General features: G+C 36.1%; 2 protein-coding genes across 2 annotated transcripts in view; one reads left to right on the plus strand and one right to left on the minus strand.

The window, feature by feature from the left end:
- Window positions 1–17,781, minus strand: part of LOC107602184 (protein broad-minded) — a 52,960-nt gene extending 35,179 nt beyond the window's left edge. The window contains exons 1-23 of the mRNA XM_016294612.1: window positions 17,415–17,781; window positions 16,670–16,867; window positions 16,418–16,579; window positions 13,419–13,596; window positions 13,193–13,264; window positions 12,959–13,084; window positions 12,332–12,410; window positions 12,120–12,223; window positions 11,934–11,995; window positions 11,681–11,831; window positions 11,108–11,167; window positions 10,656–10,758; window positions 9,326–9,463; window positions 9,136–9,225; window positions 8,159–8,301; window positions 7,355–7,482; window positions 6,782–6,983; window positions 5,234–5,313; window positions 4,929–5,067; window positions 4,186–4,273; window positions 3,788–3,906; window positions 3,118–3,237; window positions 2,311–2,399 (exon numbers count right to left, since the gene is read on the minus strand). Of these exons, the coding sequence (XP_016150098.1) occupies window positions 2,311–2,399; window positions 3,118–3,237; window positions 3,788–3,906; window positions 4,186–4,273; window positions 4,929–5,067; window positions 5,234–5,313; window positions 6,782–6,983; window positions 7,355–7,482; window positions 8,159–8,301; window positions 9,136–9,225; window positions 9,326–9,463; window positions 10,656–10,758; window positions 11,108–11,167; window positions 11,681–11,831; window positions 11,934–11,995; window positions 12,120–12,223; window positions 12,332–12,410; window positions 12,959–13,084; window positions 13,193–13,264; window positions 13,419–13,596; window positions 16,418–16,579; window positions 16,670–16,824 (2,588 nt within the window). The 5' untranslated portion in view covers window positions 16,825–16,867; window positions 17,415–17,781. The remainder of the gene's footprint in view (window positions 1–2,310; window positions 2,400–3,117; window positions 3,238–3,787; window positions 3,907–4,185; window positions 4,274–4,928; window positions 5,068–5,233; window positions 5,314–6,781; window positions 6,984–7,354; window positions 7,483–8,158; window positions 8,302–9,135; window positions 9,226–9,325; window positions 9,464–10,655; window positions 10,759–11,107; window positions 11,168–11,680; window positions 11,832–11,933; window positions 11,996–12,119; window positions 12,224–12,331; window positions 12,411–12,958; window positions 13,085–13,192; window positions 13,265–13,418; window positions 13,597–16,417; window positions 16,580–16,669; window positions 16,868–17,414) is intronic.
- Window positions 17,782–17,924: 143 nt separating this feature from the next.
- Window positions 17,925–20,486, plus strand: LOC107602185 (inactive hydroxysteroid dehydrogenase-like protein 1). The gene is made up of 4 exons (XM_016294613.1): window positions 17,925–18,161; window positions 18,503–18,948; window positions 19,650–19,868; window positions 19,962–20,486. The coding sequence occupies exons 1-4, from the start codon at window positions 17,942–17,944 to the stop codon at window positions 20,031–20,033; spliced, it is 957 nt and encodes a 318-aa protein (XP_016150099.1). The 5' UTR covers window positions 17,925–17,941; the 3' UTR covers window positions 20,034–20,486.
- Window positions 20,487–24,418: the final 3,932 nt, after the last annotated feature.

Below are 24,418 nucleotides of genomic sequence, written 5' to 3' on the forward strand. Positions count from 1 at the left end.
ATTTTCTCGTGATCTCGACATAACGAGAGTTGTTTTCTCGTTATAACGACTTAATTTTCTCGTGATCTCGACATAACGAGAGTTGTTTTCTCGTTATAACGACTTAATTTTCTCGTGATCTCGACATAACAAAAGTTGTTCTCCAAATTACAAAACTGCGCCAACAGGTGGCACTATTTACCTGAATATAACTGATGGGGTGTTGTAGGCTATATCCACTTTACTGTACGCGTTTGGGATAGAATGGACTTTCCTCGTGATCGCTATAATTTGTGCAGTATTGTTCATTACTGACATTTAATTCATTCATAAATGTAAAATGCTTGAATCAATAGATGCATGTTCTTGCTAGATGCATTAGTTTCACCAATGCGTTCTGTGTCATAAAATAACTGCTTATTAAAACCAAGGTTGACGTTACTGTATTGCTTGCACCTATATCTTTGTTTGTGCTTCTTTGAGGTACATGATTGTTAGTTAATAAGCGGGGATGTTCTGTTTATCTACAGTAGGACAGGCTTCAACGACGTAGGCTATTTGTAATGTGCCTCTTTTCCTTATTATTAATCTTTATCGTTAATCATTAAATGTATATTGATAAGAAATGTGATTTATATGTAAAGTGTATAGGCTAATTTAATTCAGTGATGTTCTGCAGTGTTGTAATCTTTTGTTTTCTCTACATTTCTTTGTGGAAACGACACAAACACACACATATACACATAGGCCTACACATGAACGCTCTTTTCAAACAGAAGCTTGTAACGCACATGATATCAGTCACAGCATATAATGACTACTAATTGAATGAGTTGAATCCAAGCAGCTCTAAAAGATTTTAGAATAGTTCTGCATCCTGAAGGCACTCCACCTGTGTTTGCGGTGTTGCTTTGACCTTAAACATGTTAATTACACAAACAAAATGTTTAGCGTACTGTCTCTGGAAATATCAACCGTGATTGATCAGCATTTATTTTTGTATTGTAGATGTTATTACTAGGCGAAGCAAAATTTGCTGAAATATCCACGACATAGGCTACAGTAAGAGCACATGGTTTATCTGTCCATCAGATGCGTGTCAAAGTTGAGTTTGTTACTACAACAACAGTAGATCAAACAATCATTGTAAAAAAAAAAAAAACCTGTCGAGATCACGTGAAAATTAAGTCGTTATAACGAGAAAACAAGAAGGAAAAAAATAATAATGCATGGCCGCTTAGAACTTCCGTAATAACCTAATCTTCTGAGATTGAAAAAAAAAACTCTCGTACTCCACCTTAGTGGTTCTCAACAGGCAAAAACAAGGGCTGAACACAAATAATAACTTCTGCTGTCAAAGGCCATACATCGAATTGACCTCTACAGTATTTTGGCACTAGCCTAATTAGGCAGATGCCAACATTGGCAGGTTGCTTTGGCATCTCCTCATCCATGAAAAGCATCAATAAAACTACACAAGACAAAATAAAACACGATAAAATTAATAAGCTCACTTGCTGAGAGCGTAAACATGGTTTGCGCTGACCACAACGTGTTTTTCATGTGAAACCAGCATGAAACCACTGAACGTCTGTTGAGTTTTTCAAAAACAACAGGATCTGAACACATAGTAAATCAGCAAAACAGAGAGGCTGTATACAATTCAGGTGCTATCATTTAATAAATTATATTGTTGGGCTGTTCATGGTAATATTAATACATTATTTTTATTACTATCTTGTTCTTAATACTCAAATAATATTTATTTTTAGAGACCTAGATTCAGGTTTCTAAAAAAAGGCTCTTTATGAAATGTGGAGGGCTATGGTATGTTATACTCATAACGATAATATTGACATAATCCTTTTTAATATAAATACCACTGGTAGGGGAAATAATCGCCGCAGCACTATTTATCTATGTAAATGTGATCTCAGCCTGCGGTAAGTGATCTAAAGAGCTAACCCCATTCTGTTTCTTATAAAAACAGAATTTATTTTTAAACTATGGTAATTCCTTGATATATGTTGACCGAATGCCTCAAAAGTGCTCCTTTTAAATGAGTAGGTAGATTACACCAGTCTTTCAATTCTACTTCCTTTGAGAGCCTGAGAACTTATTCATATCCTGGTATCACCCTGTCTGGCATTAATTCAGGATAATCATAGCACAGAGAACACAAAGGGCTGAATCAATCAGCCATTGATCTCCAGAGAAGAATGACTGGAGAAAAAAGGCTAATCAGATAATAAAGCTCTATAAGGACCCTCTATCGGTTCTGTGCCCTTCCTGTCCATTTACTGGTAGAGAGGACTGAACTATTGATCTTACCTTAGGCCAAACGTGTGGGACTGCTCATAGTTGAAAAGGGAGTGAATCTTTGCGTCAGAGTTAATAATGATAAGGCGGTCCATCAGATCCTGACGGGAAGAGTGAGTGAGTGAGTGAGCGATTATCAAAAATGCATGATTTCAAAATAATTGTAACAAAGACCACAGCTGGGATGTGCAGTACATCATCGGTCAAAATCTGCCCTCAAACGATCATGATTAGAACTGCAAATAAAGAAAATCTGAGCTTAAACATCACATTCATTACATATATACATCCCATATATTAATATATTTTAAAACATGACTTATTCTTGTAATGGCAAAGCTGAATTTTAGCTGCCATTATTCCATTCTTCAGTGCCACATGATCCTTTAGAAATCATTCTAACATGCTGATTTGGTGCTTAAGAAACATTTCGTTTTTATAATTACACTTGAAAACAGTTGTGCTGCTTAATATTTTTTTGTAGATTCTTTGATGAATAGAAAGTTCAAAAGAATAGGATTTATTGGAAGCAGATTTTATTGTAACCATACAAAAGTCTTTACTGTCACTTTTGATAAATTTAATGCATTCTTGCTAAATAAAAGTATCCACTGTATTCTGAATAAAAACATTTTTGAATTGTAGTGTATATACTCTTCATAGATAACTTTCTACCTTTAGTCCGTTTGTATTGAGAAATCACTCAATACATCAAGGTCAGTGAACAGACTGTGGACGGTTCATGATTGTGGGTTGAGACTAGACATGTATAGGCCAGTATGGGTTTGAGACGCAGACTGTCCAGTCTATTGTACTCACTAAACCTGATGTGGCCATCTCTCTCAGATTGTACTCGGTCTTGTTAGGAAGCGCTCGATGTCCCAGCAGCTCCCACACAGCTTGAGGTGAAGAAAGCAGATTCACTAGAGAGAGGAAGGACTGCGCACACACACAAAAATCACTACAGTTCACTCATAGCCACTTTAGATTTATATTTTTAATCAAAGAGATAACTCATCAAACCATTCTAAAACATATTACCCACACAGAAAAATCACTACAGTTCACTCATAGACACCTCAGATTGATATATATATATATATATATATATTTTTTTTTTACAAAAGAAATAACTTTGAAAATAGCCATTCTAAAAATATATATTATTTATATTTTCGGCCAAATAATGTAAGAGGCATTTCATTTTTTTGTTTTTTAAGGCTTTTAACCTTTTATTAAAATGTAATAACTTGTAATTTCATGTTGACTTTCAAGTGGTCGGTGGTTGATTGTGTGCACTTCTGCTAAAATCATTTATTCATGGAATTACTCAGTGTAGCTTTTACAGGCACACTGTGGAAATTGGAAATCGAAGCCTTATCTAAATCCATAAAATCTCAATGAAGCGTAGCTTTTGCTTCTAAATAACTGTAAACAGCAAAGCATTACTGAATATTTATTGCAAGGTAAATGATGGGTGAGTCATAACCTTGAGGCAGCTCCTGTCGATAGGGTCCATTGGAGTAGATTTTGGATGGACCACCCTTGCATCCTCTCGACCACACTCCAAGACTGACCACAGCTCCACCACAATCGTCTGGACAAATCCTGTAAATCCACTCAAAGTTTAACAGCCTCAAATCCTAGTTTCCATGTTAAAACATTAGCCCCTATATTGAGCAACGCTGTCTCAGTAATTACCTTCATGTACAAGCCCTAAATCAATATAGTAACAGGAAATGTAATGATTGCAGAAACACTAACAATGTACAATACATTTTTAACATGACCTTTGCTGTCTGAAGCTATGAGGAGATAATATAGAAGATGCTGCTCTTAACTCTCAAGACGTACATTAAATTGGTCATAAATAAGTCTTCTAGCTACCTGAGCTTTGCAAGGCCGCGATGCCTGGGGCTGTAGCAGCCACCTGGGTCACCATCACACCGTAACCAAACTTCTCACACCTGCTGACCTGAGATTAAAGATAGAATGGAGAAAATACACAGTAATAGGTTACCTTTCCGAGTCTGGAAATATGTAATAACTTCTCAAATAAATATAACATTTCTTGTGCTCCATGACAACTGAGTAGACACAAGCAATAAAAACAACTGCATGCTACAAATCGTTTATAAAAAATTAAATTAATTTTTATTTTCCAAATGAGAATATAAGTAATGCTTGCACATTTAAAACTCATTACCACTATACTAGGGCACTTTGAGGTGTTGCTACATATATTATATGATAAAACAATATGTTGACCACCATACTGAGGTTACATGGTCATTATCAGATCCAACAGCAAAATATAGATAAACAAAAATATTTATTGTTATCACGAATTTTTTGGAAGACATCTTGTAGAATGTTGGTAACCAATTTTGGTTCCAAATTGACTTCCAATGCATTTGTTCATAAAATGAAAGTCAATGGGAAATGATACTGTTTGATTACTAACAATCTTTAAAATATCTTCTTTTAGAAGAAACTGAGTGACTTGAGGGTGAGTAAATGATCCCAGAATTGTCTTTTTCGGTGGACTATCCCTTTACTGCAAGTATCACTAGCCACTAATATTAATATCAGAATAAAGCACTTTTGAAAGTGGCATCTGATTTTAATACCTGTAGTTTTTTGGTGAATCTTGAGAACATGTAGGCGACACACTCATTGATGGCTCCAGTCTGTTGGAGGAGCAGCAGTCCTTTTGGTGTGGCAGCAAAATTCAGCAGATTGTCCAACAGCATCTCTTCCCAGGCCACCCTGCAGAACCAAGACAAAAGATTCAGCAAGAATGCTAATTATTTCTTGTTCTTGTTGATTTATTTCCACAAAACAGCACTGGCAGGCCAAGCTCAAGTTTAGCACAGAAACAAACAGCTTGTGTAGGAACAAGAGAACACTGGAGGCGTGATGGAGGCATACTCACACGCTCTGCAGCTCCTGGGAAGTGATCACTGGGGGAGCTCCAGGAACAGGAGTGGGAACTCTCTCGGACACGGAGCTTGTCTGCGGGGGAAGAGAATTCACTGTCAGGCTGGACTGCTACACGGCATTTAAACCCTACGCCTAAATAATGAGACGACACGTTGAATGCAATGTTGATTCCTCAACCCGCTCCAACTCGCCCTTATGAAGGCAGGGGAACCCCGGGAGGTTTCATTATTGACGGAGCAGCTCTTTACTGCGCTCTTCTGTATTCTACAAATCCTCTTCACACAGCCCACAGAACGGATGTTCAGCCGTTCTTCCAAAATGAATACTGTTTAGCTTGGGGAACATACACTGTAGGCTGTAAAGCTGCTGTCCAGACTAAGTTAAAAAAATGGAGGCTTTATTTTGGCTGTGAGATGACTGATAATAATTATAAGATAATGATAAGAATTTCATGTTTTGTTAAAGTATCTCACTAAGCATGTTTTAGTGAAATTTTACTAGGAAATACAAATAAACAAAAAAATGTGAAAACTTTCTTTTAACACAAATTAAGTTAAGCTTTTAAGCTGAATCTATGCCAAAAGATACACTACTGCTTAAAAGTTTGGGGTCAGCAAGTTTTTGCTTATTTAAATTTTTTCCATTATTCCATTATTATTTATTTATTTTGTATTTTTTTGAAAGAAAGAAAGAAAGATTTCATATTCAAAAAGCATACATTATATTTGTCAAAAGTGACAGTAAAGGCACTTATAATGCTACAAAAGATTTCTATTTCAAATAAATGCTGTTATTTTGAACAATTTATTTAGTATTTATTTTTGTTTCCACAAAAAAAAAATTAAGCACAACTGTTTTGAACCTAATAATCATGTTTCCTGAGCACCAAATCAGCATATTAGAAGGATTTCTGAAAGATCGTGTGATACTGAATAGTGGAGTAATGATGCTGAAAATTAAGCTTTGCCATCAAAGGAATAAATAAAGAATTAAATTAATAATAATTATAATTCACAATATTACTGTTTTTACTGTATTTTTGATTTAATAAATGCAGCCTTGGTGAACATAACAGACTTTTAAAATAATTTTATAAAATCTTATGAAAACTTTTGAACAGCAGTGTATTTGTCAATATGAGACAGGGAGTGGCCAGATTCCCAGACAAAAATTAATCAGACAATTCAGTCAATGATGTGTTCCAGTCAGTGATAAACATGACATCATCGATGACAGACTACACAAGTTACTTTATGGTTAAAGGATTGCTTATTAAAGTTACCAACATTTTGTGCCACTGACCTCATAACACTCATACAACCACAGACTATCAAAAGACTAAATATGATGAAATTCTGGCTTATATAAAATTATTATTACTATTAAAGCCCACAAGGGCATGACTGAACACTCCATTTTAATTGAAAGGTTGAAAGGGTCAACCTCTGTTGTTACTGTATTGTAAGTCTGGAATAAACGGTCAACTAAAGAGTAAACTGGTAATAACTGAATTAGTGAGGCTAGTGTGTATAAAGGTCACCGTTCTCCAGGCTTTAGCGATGCACTCGTGCAGGCTGTATGGCCGTAGAACTTGCAGCCCCTCGCAGGTGTTGTACATCTGCCGACAGACAAAGATGAAGGCCCCGCTCACGGCAGGAGGAATCTCTAGCTCGCTGAACACATGCAGCTCTTTTGCCAACAGCCTCTGGGTAAACTGTACCACCACGTGTGCTGCTGAAATACTGTGGAAATAACAACATATTACAACGCAGTAATATAATACCATATTAAAGTACTTGGACCTCTGAATATTTTTAAACTGCACTTTTAACTGCTGGATTGGTATGGCCAAATTAATGGTGGTACAACTGTAGTCGTTGACAACCTGGGCTATTCTATTCACGTTAACATTTTGTTACTTTCACAAAGTATGCTACAACTCATCTCACTGAAGACACAGGTGTCAAAGGTTCCTTTCTTTTATTAAGAAACTCATTCTTTCATCTATGCATGCTGATGATATATATGGCACAAGTGCCGACTAGCTCAAGATGACACTAGCAGGAAGAAGAAATAATGAATGTAACCTGAGAGCAAAATTAGATTTACTTACCTTTCACCCTCGGCCGAGACGAGATTTCTGTCATAAAGCAGGAGTGATAAACCTCGTTCAGTGGTAGCGATCCTCGCCAGCGTGTCTGCTATGTGAGTCAAGGCACTTTCTAGGGAATTTAATTTGGGCTGCAACAAAAGACAAATTGAAAATGCTTGGGGTGAACAGTATAATGCATATAAAAGGCTGCAGATGAGGTCTCTGATGAGATGTTATATAGAAGGCTACTGTTTTATTTCAAGATTTAAATTAACAGGCTTCTTCTGTAGTGCCATAACTGTAAAAAATATTCTGTTTATGTTTTCCTTGAAGATACGTCATGGAAATTGCATCAGTTCCTTTCTTATATGTGCTGTCACAAAGTTAGTATAGAATCCATCATGTCCTATTTTACAATATAAATAATATATGAAATAATGTACATGTAGACTAATGTTCAAATGTTTAGGATCAGTTTGATTTGTTTTGTTCTATTTTTTTAAAGAAATTCAACAAGGATGCATTGAATTGATCTAATGTAAAGACTATCAAAAATAAAAATAAATGTTATAGCTGCACCCTAATATGCATATACTGAATGAAATGTTTTAATGTTAAAATAAATTAATACAATTCAATGGAATTGATGTCACATTAACATAAATTCCTCCCGTGTTAGCATTTAGTTTAGTTTAGTTTTTCATATCAATTCAATGAAAAAAGTAAAATTATAAAATTGTAGAATAGGGCCAAGTTTAGAATGATTTCATAATCATGTCTAGACTTTTGATTACGTGCTGATGGGAGTGTTCACGTTGTGCTGACCAGCTTTCCTTTGAGCAGGGTGATAACAGGAGCCAGCAGAGTTTCTATAACAGGGATTTGGTAGAGACACTCCACAGCACACTCAGTGCGGTCACACAGGGTCCTTAACACCTCCATCACAAGATTAGTGGGGGACAGGGAGTCTAGAGAATACACACACACAAACAAACCTCTGTGATAACTTGTTAGGAGCTTCAGGACACCTTGGTTGTTATCGGCCTTGAGTGTTACTGCAGAGCTCAGTTAATGAATGATTTAAAGTGCAGCACGAACTGCCCAATGAGGACAAAAAAAAAAAAAAAAGGAAAATCTAGCCTACCTCTTTTAAAAAAAAAAATGTTTATGTGTTTCAAGATGTGATTTGTGCTTTATGCTACCTGGTTAAAGCCTGTTTCACCTGAAAATGAGAATTCTGTCATCATATGCACCAAATTTGTAAGACTTTCTTTCCACTGTGGAACCCAAAATGAGAAATGTTGAATAATCTGAGGGTCAATGTTTTCGACGCAATTACAATAGATGGGGATTGAAGGTTTCAAACATTAAAAGGGACATGGATATTCTTCAAAAATGCACTTTTCATTTTGTGTTCCATGCTAGACAGAAAGTCATATAGGTTTGGAATGACACGAGATTGAGTAAACGATAGATTTTTCATTTTTGGTGAAAATAAACATCCTAATTAATAATCAGTCCCACATAATAATATACTGTAACTAAGTTTTCTTGATAAGACTGAGTCATTTATTTTTCCAAAGTAGTACTTCATTAACCAGAAGAAGATATAATAGAAGCTTATCCTGGCACTAATACAGTAATGTCACTGTGAGACTGATGATTTGGCACATGCATATTAGCACTAACATCTACATAAAAAGTCATAAAAATCACATGCTTAGACTTTAAGACACAGGTGTGGTTGAGTTTCTGAGCTAGAGTCGATCAGAGTTGATCACTCTAGTACTCTTATGACGCACCTGCATGTGTCATCTCACCGCAGGATGGTTTTGGGTGTTGGTACATGATACTAATCAGAATCACAACCAAGTCGGTCAAAGTTACTGGATCTGAAACAGGCGACAAATGTAGAGATAGTTTAGTGAGTCAGACTTGTTCTTCTCAAACATTATCCACAACCTAGGTTTGTTTCCTCCCCTCTAAACCTACCTCTCCGCTTCTTCACTTTAATGGGAAAAAGTTTCCTTCCATTAGTGTACATCACAAGCCTCCCGAGCACACACAGCGAGTGAACGAAGTAAACAAACTCCAGCTCTTTAGAAGTGTAGAGAGTTCTCCGAGCAGGGCCTGAGGGGCAAAACACAAGAACATCTCATTCGTAGAGCATGCGCTAAATGGATTCAGTCATTTGCATGTGACCTCCTGTTTCTAAATTAGCACTGAAAAACAAATTAAAATCTTTAAAAAACCTGAGTGCAGAAAGGTTGAATATTTAAAAAGCATTAGAGAAGAAAGTGGTTAGGATTATTTTCTGGGTTCCATAATCAGAAGAAAGAAAGAAATTATATACCGCTTCAAATTCATAAACCAAATAAATAATATTTTATATAGAAAAACATGACAATAAATATTATTTTAATAAAAATTTTTTTTAAATAATTCTCATGACAAATTAAGTGCATTTCCTCCAATGATTCCCATAATGCAAAAAAGTAATGCTGTATTATGATAGCATTTATTATTCATTTTGAGTATCGATATATGGTGTTATACCTCATTTAATTTATGCTGATTAAAATAAATAAACTGCAATCATCTAATCAGAATCCTCATTATGAATAATAGAAATAAATGTAAATTTATTTATAAGTAGCAGTAAAATGTCTGTAAACGTTAAACTACTGAGAATTTGTGGATGGAAATGTGCTGAATTGCCATGAAAATGATGGAATACAATTAAAAAAACATATTTCAAGCATCATCTTTTTTCCTTTTCTTTTTTTTTTAAATGTCAACTGTATGTTTCTATGATATTCACCAGTTAGAGATTTTACAAGTGTTTTGACCTTTTAAAGATAAGGTAGATTGATTCCACTGAAATATGACATCTGAAATCTGTTGTAATACTATACGAGTAACCAAAGTGACTATTCTGTTAAACAAACATAAACTGACCCTGATCACAGAAACTAGATAAGCATCTTTTGAATACCGCTGATGTGTTATGAATGTTTTACAGCTGTGGGTGGTTTGAAAGACTGGTCACTATGGCTTGTGAATACAGTAGAAGATCAAGTCAACACTGTGTGCATGTTTTGGTGTTTTTTTCCATGCGAGTCTTCCAACTACAATACAGAATCAGAATTCTGATAAAGCTCTTCACGATCCACAAACCCTTGGAATTACCTCTGGCAATGATAATCTAGCTAGTTGCCCATGAGAGGACAGTCTGTAGCAGCATACAGGGGAAAACATAAGCCAGCTGTCAGATCAAGTATGATACTAGATGTGCACATTGTGGGCAAAAGTTCAGTCGTACCAATCTGCTGATGTTCAAGGCTGTGGATAATTTCCAAAGTTTCTTCTCTAACTGAATCACAGGAATCGAAGTAATAAATGCACTGCTGCAGAGCATTAACAATCTGGGGAAAAGGATCCATAAAATCCATCATTAATGACTTGAATACATTCTATTATTAGCACTGAAAAAAACTGTAGATTTTACCCATTTCATTTAAACTAGCCAGTGAATGTTGATCATGTTTGGAATAGAATATTATCATACTACAAAATATCCAACAATTTCTACAATGTACAGCATGAATACTGTGCTCCGTATGCATATTTTAGATGTACACCATTAAAAACATGCTCATAAAATCATGTGACAACAATGTAGCATAATATTTTTGAAATGTCTGTAAAAAATACTAGTAAAAAACAGTAAAATAAATACTGTTTTACATACTAAAACGGCATGGTATAACTCACCAAAGACTTGTATTTCCTCTCAAGAAGTCTTAAGACAACAGTTCTGCTGTAGTAGCCATGCTAGAAGACAATATTTTGACATCATTTTTAACAGTATTACATACTGTATAAATTTAAAAACACATTTTCTTAATCAGTATTTGTCATTTTCCAGGAAACATACCTAAACATCCTGAAAAGAAGATGCATTAACTTGAGAAGCAAAACTGAATTTCAGAGTATACTGAACTGAATGTTTTCCTGTTTTAAGTGTAAAAGATCTGTTCATACCAAGAACAATAACTATACTCAAAGTTTTAAAAATCCAAACTATAACGATAAAATTGTCATGCAATAATTACCCTTCCTAAATTTAAAACATGTGCAGCATTTATAATCACAGAACACAAATTAAGTGTGTGCTTACAATAAACAAAACATTATGATTAATGTAGTTATTATTATTATTATTATAAGAAAAATCAACTCAAGATATATTCAAGACATGTTCCTTTTTTTACTGGAAAGTAAAGATAAAATTTAAAAAATACTTTTTTTTGGTTTTGTTTATTCTTTTATAAAACCTTGGCTCACCATCCATTTCTTAAACCAGGTGGCTTTGATATCTAGCAGAGAGATTAAGTGTATAGGCTCTAGGGATTTTTCTGAGCCGGGACTGCTCATGCCCTGTTCAGAATGCAGAGCGAGAAGAGAGAGGGTGTTCTCAATGATTTCCTCCATGTACCTAGAGCACAGGGGGAAAATTCATTTATATTCAAGCCAATCTGACACAATCAAGATATAGCATACAATATTTGGGAAATGTGTTTGAAATGTGAAAGCTCACTTCTCAGGATGTCGTATCCAAAATGTTGTTACTTCCTTCTGAAAGTCATTCATTAATCTCATCTAGAATGACCAGAAAGAAAGAAACTCATCTTTATACAAGCAAGCGAAACTTTATTCATATTCTTATCCAAGTCAGCTAAACTTTATTTATCTTCATTCATAGGAGGAAGGAAATGCCACATACTTGTTTGAGGAGACGGGCCATATCTGGTCGGTTCGCATCAATACTTGTAGAGCCGCTGGGAAAACTCAACTTATGGTAGAGGAAATGAGCCTCCAAGTTTTTCGCTGGAGAGATGTTGACACTTCATGAAAATGAACTGATGGAATGACATTCACGTATATACTGAATATTAAAATACACTTCATACTGCTAAAATAAGCTTAAGCTATTACCTATGGTACTGTAGATATCCTTAGTCACATTTAATGGAGAAGATGAAAATGTTTTTGCAAAAAACTGAAGGACTTTATCCTGTCAAAGCAAAACATGTTAAAAGCAGTGTTATTTTAGTATCATTGTGATACTATGCTTTTATTAATATTCTGAATTTGTTGTTATTTTTATATATATTTTTATTACGTTTTAAGTGTTTTTCTCATTTGTTATTTCTTTCTATTATAGTTTATATTATTAATAAGATTTATATAGTTTATATTTCACTTTTAGTTTTAGTGAGTGAAGTACAGTAATTTAAACTAAAATAAAACGTTTACGTTTTTTAATACGTTTTATTTTACTTCAGTTAATTGTTTTATTTCAAGTAATGATTTTTTAAATGTTTTAAGTTTTAGTTGATTATAACAATCCTGGTTCACGATACATATAATAAACTCCCACATACTGTGCGATTCAAAACTGTTAGTGAAACAGGTCATGGCCTCCCATTTCACATGACACCTCTTTTCTGTAAACTGCTTGAAAATGTTGGCCCTTGTATTTCCACATTAAGCAGCGAAGGAAACTATTTTGCTGTTGAGGCCATGGCTAAGGTCAGTGCTTATTTAGCACTTATATCTTACGCTGAGCTCATGGTCAGGGTCAGTGAGCGCAGCAGAGAGGTTTCGGCGCAGGCCAGTCCAGTTTTCACAGCTCAGGACATCAGAGGGAGGGGCATAGCACAACGACTGCAAAGCTTCCAAGCGAACCTGCAATTAAACAGATCAGGATGACCACTTCATCTCTGGATCAGAATGACAGTTCTCTCTTTCTACAATTGAAACTATGGGAAGTGGGTGTATCAGAGGAGTTTTTACCTCTCGTGGTCTACCGGGGTCAAGCTTCTCAGCGATGACTTGAAGTTGTTCATGCTTGATAAATGCATAGCTCTACGTGTTGAAATCAAAGAAATCAGTTAGTGATTCAGTCTATGGTATGAATGTACAGTCATAGAATGAGAAAGGCTGAGATAACCACAATGATATGCTTGTCCAAGAAACAATAGGAGCCTCTGTAACTTATCTGAACTTATACAACAACAACCTGATTGAATGAAGAGTCACTGTCAGAGCAGTTGTCAGTGTAATGACTGCTTGACTGCTCATGTTGGCTCTTCCTGTCCATTTCCTCTTTCTTCAGCTGATCTTCCTCAAATTTATTGATCAGTGATTCCACAACCACCATCATGGTCTGTTTCAGAGTCTGCATCATCTGTTTATACCTACAGAATTTAAAAAAAAAAGCACATATGATGTACTAAACTACCCATATTCGGAGATATTGCTGAAACAATAAAAACAGAAATCACTCCCATGAATCACTGATATTACCATAATCAAGAGGCGGACAGTAACGCAGTACATTTACTTGAGTATTGTACTTAAGTTCACTTTTTAAGTATCTGTACTTTATTTGAGTATTTTTTTTCTGGAGACTTATGACTTTAACTTCACTACATTTGAAAGACAAATAGCATACTTTTCACTCCACTAGATTTCTATCAAGGTCCTCGAAGTAGAAAGTCATTACTATGTAGCAGCTTTGAAAGTCAGTGGGTGATTTTTGTCTTCTCTAAAACGTGACTTATACAGCTACTGTTGTGTTGCTGGCTTTTAAAGCAAGTTTGATTTTTTCCTTATCAGTCTGTTTTTACAGCAATTTCACTGTCCACTCAGTTCAAATGTGGACGAATGGTTATAGGTAGATAAGTGAGATCACTCGTTTCATTTCTATAGGTTTTTAACATTCTAAAAGCTCTTCATTCCAAAGATACTACAAACTAGTCAGTGTATTCAGTCGGTAATGCATTGCAAGTTGTTTCAGAGGCATTGCAAGTATTACATACCGCAATAATAAAACAGTGCATTGACATAAAAAAAGAAATTTACTTTTGGTACTTAAGTACTTCAAAGCAAGTACTTCTGTACTTTGACTTATATACTGCCATATCACCCTGCAGCCCAAGACTGGTTGCCCACTGAAGCTAAGCAGGGCTGAGCCTGGGTAGTACCTGGATGGGAGACCTCTTGGGAAAACTAGGTAGCTGTTGGAAGAGGTGTTAGTGAGGCCAGCAGGGGGTGCTCACCTTGTGGTCTGTGTGGGTCCTAATGCCCCAGTATAGTTATGGGGACACTATACTGTCAAAAAGCACCATCTTTTGGATGAGACGTTAAACCGAGGTCCTGACTCTCTGTGGTCACTAAAAATCCCATGGCACTTCTCGTAAAGAGTAGGGGTGTAACAACAGTGACCTGGCCAAATTGCCGACACTGGCCCTTGTCAATCATGGCCTCCTAATAAGCCCCATCCACTTGATTGGCTCTATGACTCTCTCTCCTCTCCACCTGTAGCTGGTGTGTGGTGAGCGCACTGGCGCTGTTGTACTGTGGTTGCCGTCGCATCATCCAGGTGGATGCTGCACGGAGAGACCCCCCCAACATGATTGTAAAGCGCTTTGGGTGTACAGCAATACACAATAAAGCGCTATATAAAAGCATCATTCATTCATTCATTCATACTTAAGTAAAAATCTGTCTTTACAACTTTCACTTGTTACACTGTTTCAGTTCAGATCAAATCACAACAACATAGGAAACAGATCCGGCGTGACGCAGCTGACACAGAACAACATACGTTGTTTACGTCCAGCGGATATTCCCCAAAATGGCACCAGGGAGATGCGGAGGAGACGAATTGTTGAATAAAGTCATTTTTTTTTCTTCTTTTGAGCACAAAAAGCATTCTCGTAGCTTCGTATAATTGCAGATGAACCACTGATGTCACATGGATTATTTTACAGATCTCCTCGCTACGTTTCTGGACTTGGGAACATTTCAGTTGCGTTGCTGTCTATGCAGGTTGACAGCTCTCAAATTCCATCAAAAATATCTTATTTTGTGTTTCCGAAGATGAACGAAGGTCTTACGGGTTTGAAACGACATGAGGATGAGTAATTGATGACAGAATTTTCATTTTTGGGTGAACTATCCCTTTAAGCAGCACAAAATATTACTTTTTGGGCATTTTGCCTTTATTATGATAGGACAGTACTCACTGACAGGAAGCGAAGTGGGGGAGAGAGAGGGGGACAGGATCGGCAAAGGTCCACAAGCTGTGACTCGAACGCGGGACGCCTCAGCGCTATATGTCGTCGTGCTGCCCACGAGGCTATTGGTGCAGACTACTTTTTTATTATTAAATAAATGATTGGCGAGCACAAGAAACTTCAAAAAAAAAATTTTAATCTTACCTACCCCTAACTGTATTGTATTTTGCAATGTATATTATGGAGAAAATGAATGTGAAAACAGCTGCTGCAATTGAATTTCCCCCGAAAATATTCCATACCAAACTACTTTCAAAATTACATTTGTGCTGATATTTTTGCATCATGCAATGAGAAAGTGAAGCGTTTAATAAAACATCTTATTAGTTACATCGGGACTGTTTTCAAATTTAATAATAATTTAAAAAAATTTTTTAAATGTAAATCAGCATATTACAATGATTTCTGAAGGATCATGTGGCACTGAAGACAGGAGTAATGATGCTGAAAATTCAGATGTACCATTACAGGAATAAATTACATTTTAATATATATATATATATATATATATGATTGGCGAGCACAAGAAACTTCAAAAAAAAAATTTTAATCTTACCTACCCCTAACTGTATTGTATTTTGCAATGTATATTATGGAGAAAATGAATGTGAAAACAGCTGCTGCAATTGAATTTCCCCCGAAAATATTCCATACCAAACTACTTTCAAAATTACATTTGTGCTGATATTTTTGCATCATGCAATGAGAAAGTGAAGCGTTTAATAAAACATCTTATTAGTTACATCGGGAAAACACACGGTACTTTCACTTACATCATTGCATTACATCATTAATTTCATTTTCAAAAGATTCCTGAAAATATTTACTTTCTCCATTGCATTGATTCAGATATGTTTGCATCATGCAGTGAGCAAACATCCACAAAAGCATCTTATAAAAAGAAACACTTGGTAACAGGAATCATAAAAACACATACTGTGCGGACTCCCTAGTCCTCTTCGTTACAGCGTGGACCAGGGTGTCCTGTCCTGGCCCAATAGCATGACCGTCACCCTTGGTGAAATTCTCAGTCTCTTCTTCAATAACAGTTCCCAAACTGCTCTCTACATACGCCCGCAGATACTTCACAAACTCATAGCTGAAAAACAGAGGGAAGGCATGAAAATAGATCAAACAAACAGTAATCACAATCAGGCTTAACATGTACTGGAAGAGAAAGGTCTCTCACTTGTGAAAGTTCTTGTCCGTTTCCTCCAAATGAAGCAAAATCTCCTCAGCACATTCTACCGATGGTGCTCCTGAGATTCTGTCTTTGACACTTTTTAGGAGCTCTCGCAGCAGGCTCTGGAGCTCTGCCTCATCCTCGCTGGAGAACTGAGACATCGCTTCTCAGGGGTGTGATCAGCTCTTCTCTACAGGGGGTCTCCTACTTAGAGAAACAAGGTGCTAAGTAAGGTGTGTTTGACCTGTAGTAACAATGGTGGGAAGTATAGACAGTCTATGCGGTATACATTCCCACAACGTTTAGATTCCTGGAATGATTTTGAAAGAGTTTCAATGTATGCTGGACACTTGTTTGCTGCTTTTCCTTCAGCATCCGACTCAATCCATTATACAATAAAACAAACAATACATTTAAAAAATGAAATTAATATGTAGCCAGTGCCACAAATTGTATTTGTCTATAAAACTAAACTTTAGAGCCATTTCCAAATCATAAGAAACATAGAATCATGTCAAGTGTGCTCAAATTTGATCTAACGTTACATTATACACAAGGCTAACTAACATCCCTAAAATATTAAACATGGATACACTAATAATAACATTTAGGCTACATCATATCCCATCCCGACATGTCATTAAATATTATGTAAGTACTTAAACTCGAGACGTTCAGAATTCAAGTGTTATATTTTCTCATTAACAAATATGTACATTACACATACAGCTCACACAGTTTTAAACATTACCTGCAATAATTTCACATCATGTCCAAACAGATCAGAGTTACGTCGCTCCCATACCATTAAAATCTTTCATAATCAGTCGTTTCATAAAGCACAGAGCTGTGTATAAATCAGCTTAGCATCCGTTAGCACTACCCGTTTCTATAGAAACAAGCCCAGCTGAGCCGAATCATCCGCAATAAAACACCCGTTATTTGCAAAAAATAACCTTCGCCGCACAACCGTATGAATATATCCGCTGTCTAAACGTTCGCGTTAGCGAATACTGCACAAATAAACACGATAAAACCGCAGAAACACGAATAAAGGTGATGTTTGCATGTGTTTGACGCTGACTGAAGACGCCAGTGTTGATCACGTGACGCGAGTTTATCACGTGACTTTTAAATGTTCCGGGTTTCCTGATTCACGAGGTGACAAAAACCGAAGAGGAGAATCTGGTGAAATAGTACTCGTATTAACTAACAAACGTAGTCAAGCTAGTTGAGAGCAAACTAATTCGTTGAATATACTTCGGATTTCAGCTTATAATGGCCGCTGTTGACAGCTTCCAGCTTTTGTATAGAGAAATTGCCAGATCGTGCAGTTGTTATATGGAAACGCTGGCGCTCGTGGGTGCGTGTTACACAGCCAGCAAGGCTGTGATATTTATGAGGGACTGCTATAGTCTGATAAGGCTTCACTTTATTCCTCGTCTTGTGTCCCATAGAGATCTTAGGCAGCAGTATGGACAATGGGCTCTTATATGTGGTAGGTTTAAAAGCGAATAATCATCATGTTTGATTATCTAAGCCAGTGGTTCCCAACCCTGGTCCTGGAGGCACCCCAACACTGCACGTTTTGCATGTCTCCTTAATCAAACACACCTCATTCAGGTCATCGGCTCATTGGTAGAGACTCCAAGACCTGAAACTGTACTGGTGTGTCAGAGAAAGGAGACATGCAAAATGTGCAGTGTTGGGGTGCCTCCAGGACCAGTGTTGGGAACCACTGATCTTAGCCATGCATTGAACTGTAGTGTTATAATACTGCATACTGATATTTACCAAACTTAAATGGACAAAAATGACCCCTTTTCCTTTTTCCAATAGGTGCTTCAGAGGCAATAGCAAAAGCATATGCAGAGGAACTGGCAAGGCATGGCATCTGTGTGATTCTGATCAGCAGTGACATCAGTAACTTAGCTGACACTGCCAAAGCCATTTCAGACACTTATGGGGTAGAGGCCATTTTAATTGAAGCTGATTTCAGTCAGGGCCCCTCAGCCTGCAAACCTATTAAAGATGCCATCAGCGGTAAAGATATTGGATTCATTGTTAACAGTATGGATGGGTCTCTGGACCTCTCTCAAGGCTTTATGGACCTCTCTGAATCTGTAGTGTGGGACACTATCAATAGAAATATAGTAGCTGCCACTCTTGTCACCCGTCTGGCACTGCCCAAAATGGTGGACAGGGGAAAAGGAGCAGTGGTCCACATTTCTGCTGGGCACTGCTTGTGTCCGACTTCCCGAAAGGCTGCTCTTTCTGCATCTACGGTCAGATCTTTACTTGTTTTCCATCCATTCGAGTGCTGCCGTGATTATGTATTTTTGTAGACCAATCAGGAAGTGAGCATTACCATGGTTCTCTTGACAACAACCCAACAGAGTTTTACAATTGGTTTTTGGATTATTGCAGAAAATAAGCTCTGTGACCAAAAAAAGTTTGATTCTTCATGTTTGGTTATTCATGATAATCTTCACAAATGAACACAACTTTTATGAATAATGAAGCATACAAATACAATAGACAGAAGTTAAACTACAGAACTACACCATGGTCACATGACTACAACATAATCACCTTCAAGTATCCAACAACTCTTTTCTCTGAAAGTTTGAGTTAGAATAGTTTGAAGGAGTGGGACTATAAACACAGTGAGAGTGTAAAAGTGGACTAGTGAGTAGATGAGTTTACCAGTTTGGCATGATGACATTTAATGTCTGACAACCTGTGTAGCCCATTTAGCCAATAAAACATTAAAATGTCTTGAGCTTATGTTAAACACAGACCTTATTTCAGGCATTTAACCATTAAAAAAAACATTTACTTCAGGACAGTGGAACCAGAAGTGCTAAAATGCAAACTCGTTTTTGGGTTTTGGTCTACAAAAATGTCATCCCTGCAGCACTCTATATACTACTGCACAGTGTTTTAATTTGTCTTATGATTCTCTCACGTTTTAAATTCTCCACAGGCTTTTCTTGATAACTTCAGTCGCTCTCTGCACTATGAATATGGTCATCGAGGAGTCTTTGTGCAGAGTTTGCTGCCTTTTAGAGTCTCATCTCAAGGATCTGAAGGTTACATTCCTGTTGGCTGGCTGGTACCAAGCCCACGAGTGTATGCCAGCCATACTCTTTCAACTCTAGGCATCTCTCACCGAACCACGGGATACTGGCCTCACACCATACAGGTCGCCAATCAATCATTGTAGACAACTTTTTTTTTTAAATAAATAAAACAAGGTATGTGTGTGTTTAGTATTTCTATGCTTTTCTTTTTCTAGTTTCGACTGGTGCAGTGCATGCCAGAGTGGGTATGGATGCTGGGATCACGCATATTCACGAGGGCCACCTGACAGGGATGTTTCCCCTCCATGTGAAAGACTTAGCTCTTGAAATTGATGTTGCAGAGTTTATTTTGACCAAACTCGGAATAACATGAGTGATGAAAGTGTTGAAGCTGAAAATCAACTACTCACCCTGTCCCTTTAACCCCCTAATACTGAGTTCTGAGTGAAATTCCTCAGTGTTTCAGTATATTTGTTTGCACAAATATACAAGTTGTTTGAATGGTTGATGACAAATCTATAATGTTTATTTACTACTGCTTTATGCATTTTGCAAAGGTCAGATTCATATATTTAGAAAAACAAGGTTTTGTAAATGTATTTATTGTTGATTCCAAGTGTTTTTGAGTATACTGGCTACAGTAATACAGTAGATCTTTGTTGCATCATTGTATAGCCAGTGTTTGGTTACTGCAGTGTATCTCATTTAGTTGTTGCAACTATGAAATTATCAATAAAAAGCTCCAATGTTTTTAAAAAAGACTATTTTTTTATTTAAAGATTCTGATATAGTCTTCATTAACTGAAATGTAGTTTATGTAGCATGAAATTGTTTGATTTTTAATGTTAAATTATTTTGTAATAGATAAAAGGTCCAAGATTTATATATGCTGTCAGCATGATTAGAGTTCATACAATCCATTGTATAAACTCCAATCATGCTGACAGCCAGTATTATCTTTGAAAGTGTAGATAAAGTCAAATGTTGTGTCTACTGCCAAGAACACATAATGCACTTTACTCACGTAATCTCACACATATTAACATAGGTCAAGTAAAGCTTTATTGTCATTCTGCTACGAGTGGACATACAGTGGAATGAAATGTTGTATCTCGCAGGACCACGGTGCTAGATCATTAAACACAAATATAAACATACAACAATTGAAGTAAGAAACAATTTTGAACCTATACAGTACATAGCTAACCTACTGAAAGCTGTAATCTAACTATACATATACTGTATATACTATAATAGTTGACTATACTTACACAATCTAAGACAAACTATACAAGTACTTTACATAAATACTGTACATGACATTGTGCAAAAGAGGTATTTCAGGGTAAACAGTGTATAGTGCACTGTGTATAGTGAAAATGCCCAGGATGGAAGGGAGAGGGGCACCGATGATCTTTGCGGCTGTGTCCACTGTAGGGTCTTGCGGTCAGCAGCACTGCAGTTCCCATACCAGACAGTGATGCAGCTGGTCAGCACACTCTCAATGGTCATAAAAAGTCATAAGTAACAACTACCATTACCTTTACCACGAATAGGATGTTTCTTCAGTAATGTATTCTTCCAATAGTCAAAACTGAAGTACAGTATGGAGAATACAATTAGGTTACACTTTACTTGAAGGGGTGTGCATAAGACTGACATGACACCTTCATAATCATGACATGACACCTACATAATCATGACATGACACATGTCATGAATATGAAGGGTTTTTATGCATGTTTATGACAACTGTCATTAAGTGTCATTCGCAGTGGTCCACATTTCTGCTGGGCACTGCTTGTGTCCGACTTCCCGAAAGGCTGCTCTTTCTGCATCTACGGTCAGATCTTTACTTGTTTTCCATCCATTCGAGTGCTGCCGTGATTATGTATTTTTGTAGACCAATCAGGAAGTGAGCATTACCATGGTTCTCTTGACAACAACCCAACAGAGTTTTACAATTGGTTTTTGGATTATTGCAGAAAATAAGCTCTGTGACCAAAAAAAGTTTGATTCTTCATGTTTGGTTATTCATGATAATCTTCACAAATGAACACAACTTTTATGAATAATGAAGCATACAAATACAATAGACAGAAGTTAAACTACAGAACTACACCATGGTCACATGACTACAACATAATCACCTTCAAGTATCCAACAACTCTTTTCTCTGAAAGTTTGAGTTAGAATAGTTTGAAGGAGTGGGACTATAAACACAGTGAGAGTGTAGAAGTGGACTAGTGAGTAGATGAGTTTACCAGTTTGGCATGATGACATTTAATGTCTGACAACCTGTGTAGCCCATTTAGCCAATAAAACATTAAAATGTCTTGAGCTTATGTTAAACACAGACCTTATTTCAGGCATTTAACCATTAAAAAAAACATTTACTTCAGGACAGTGGAACCAGAAGTGCTAAAATGCAAACTCGTTTTTGGGTTTTGGTCTACAAAAATGTCATCCCTGCAGCACTCTATATACTACTGCACAGTGTTTTAATTTGTCTTACGATTCTCTCACGTTTTAAATTCTCCACAACTCTCAATGGTCATAAAAAGTCATAAGTAACAACTACCATTACCTTTACCACGAATAGGATGTTTCTTCAGTAATGTATTCTTCCAATAGTCAAAACTGAAGTACAGTATGGAGAATACAATTAGGTTACACTTTACTTGAAGGGGTGTGCATAAGACTGACATGACACCTTCATAATCATGGCATGACACATGTCATGAATATGAAGGAGGTTTTATGCATGTTTATGACAACTGTCATTAAGTGTCATTTGCTCAGTTATGTAATTTTTAATGCAAAGATGACATTGTTTGAGATGTCTTTGTTATGGGCTATGGTAAGTGGTAAGGGTAAGGATAGGGTTAGGTTAGGGTTAGGTCAAATAATGTCATATTTGCATTAAAAATGACATAACTGAGTGAATGACACTTAATGACAGTTGTCATAAACATGCATAAAACCTCCTTCATATTCATGACATGTGTCATGCCATGATTATGAAGGTGTCATGTCAGTCTTATGCACACCCCTTCAAGTAAAGTGTTACCTACAATTATTTTAGAAATAGGCGGAATTAAGGTGTATTAATTTTAAATCTAAAAATCACTTTTCAAAGCTACATACACCCAACTCGCAACCAGTGGCTTGAGCTTGGGGCAGGACAGACAGGTGAGCAATGGAGTTTGTTCAGGAAACATTTTTGAAAACAAATGTTTTCAATATTCAGATTGGAGTAGTGCAGAGATGTAAAGATGTAAAGTACAATATATAAAACGAGCTATCATATAATGCATGTCATATAAACTTGCATACGAAACCAATTCGAACATATTCTGACTAAATCTTCCAATTCCAGATGTCAAGGCTGAAAACTGGTAGGAGTATACACACTGATAATGTCATAATCTTTGTTTTGTTTCAGAAGCTACCTCTTCAATATGAAGCGGAAGGTTAGAGAAAACCTGTTATACACATCTCCCTGGAGCCCTCACTGAGTGGGCGAAACTTCATCTCCGTCTTCTTAAACTTGGTAAGCGAAAAGAGTATTATTTATTTATCACTGATGCCTACTTATGATATTCTCTCTTTATTTATTTCCACTACTGTTCAGAAGTTTGGGTCAGGTTTTTTGAATGAAAAGTCATGTATAATGTTACAAATAAATGTATATTTTAAATCAATTCTGAATCCTGAAAAAAATTAAGCAGCACAACTGTTTTCAACATGGATAATGATGTTTCTTCAGCAGCAAATCAGCATATTAGAATGATTTCTGAAGGATCATGTGAGACGTAAGACTGGAGCAATGATGCTGAAAATTCAGCTTTGCCATCACAGGAATAAAATTAATTATTAAACATATAAAAATAAATAATAAAATATATAAATCTAGAAAACAGTAATTTCCAATTCTTACAATATTTCACAGTATTACTGTTTTAATGCATACTTGACCACATAAATTCAGCCTTGGTTACTATAAGACTTATTTCACTAACATGAAAGATTTTATTAACCCCAAACTTTTGAATGGCAAAAATGGTTAAAACAAAAAGAAGAAAAAGATGCATATGAAAAAAGAAAATGCATATGTTCAGTTTATACCTCCAGACCTATTACCACCCCCACCCCACCCCCCCATTTCATATCGTGTACCCACTTGTGTAAATGCTTCTGTTTTGCATTTGTCTAATTTAATATAGTTTTAATATAGTTTCCCTAATTGTATTATCAACAATACCATTTTAGTGAAAAATAAAACCTTTCATCTTCAAAAACAAAATAACAACAACACCAAAAATGTAATGTGGTTTGAAATGTATGTCCCAAAGTATTTAAAGTGTAATTCTTATACAGACTACAATAAAAAAAACACATATACATAACTAATAACAAAAACTATTAAAAAACACGATGATTTAAACAAAATACTTTAAAATGTGGAGTGCCATGCAAGGGAATTCTGGGTATATCAGTTTACAGTTTTTGACTGTAAATTATACATTGATTTGTTATTTTTACTTCTAAAAACTGTCAAATTAACAGCATTTTACTGTAAAATTACATGAAATGTCTGGTTAGATATTTTACAGTTTTTCCCTGTATATAGTACGGGAACTTACTGTTAACCTATTAACAGTTTTTTTTC

This window comes from Sinocyclocheilus grahami, unplaced genomic scaffold (assembly GCF_001515645.1).
Source record: "Sinocyclocheilus grahami isolate Dianchi unplaced genomic scaffold, SAMN03320097.WGS_v1.1 scaffold321.1, whole genome shotgun sequence".
NCBI lineage: Eukaryota > Metazoa > Chordata > Actinopteri > Cypriniformes > Cyprinidae > Sinocyclocheilus > Sinocyclocheilus grahami.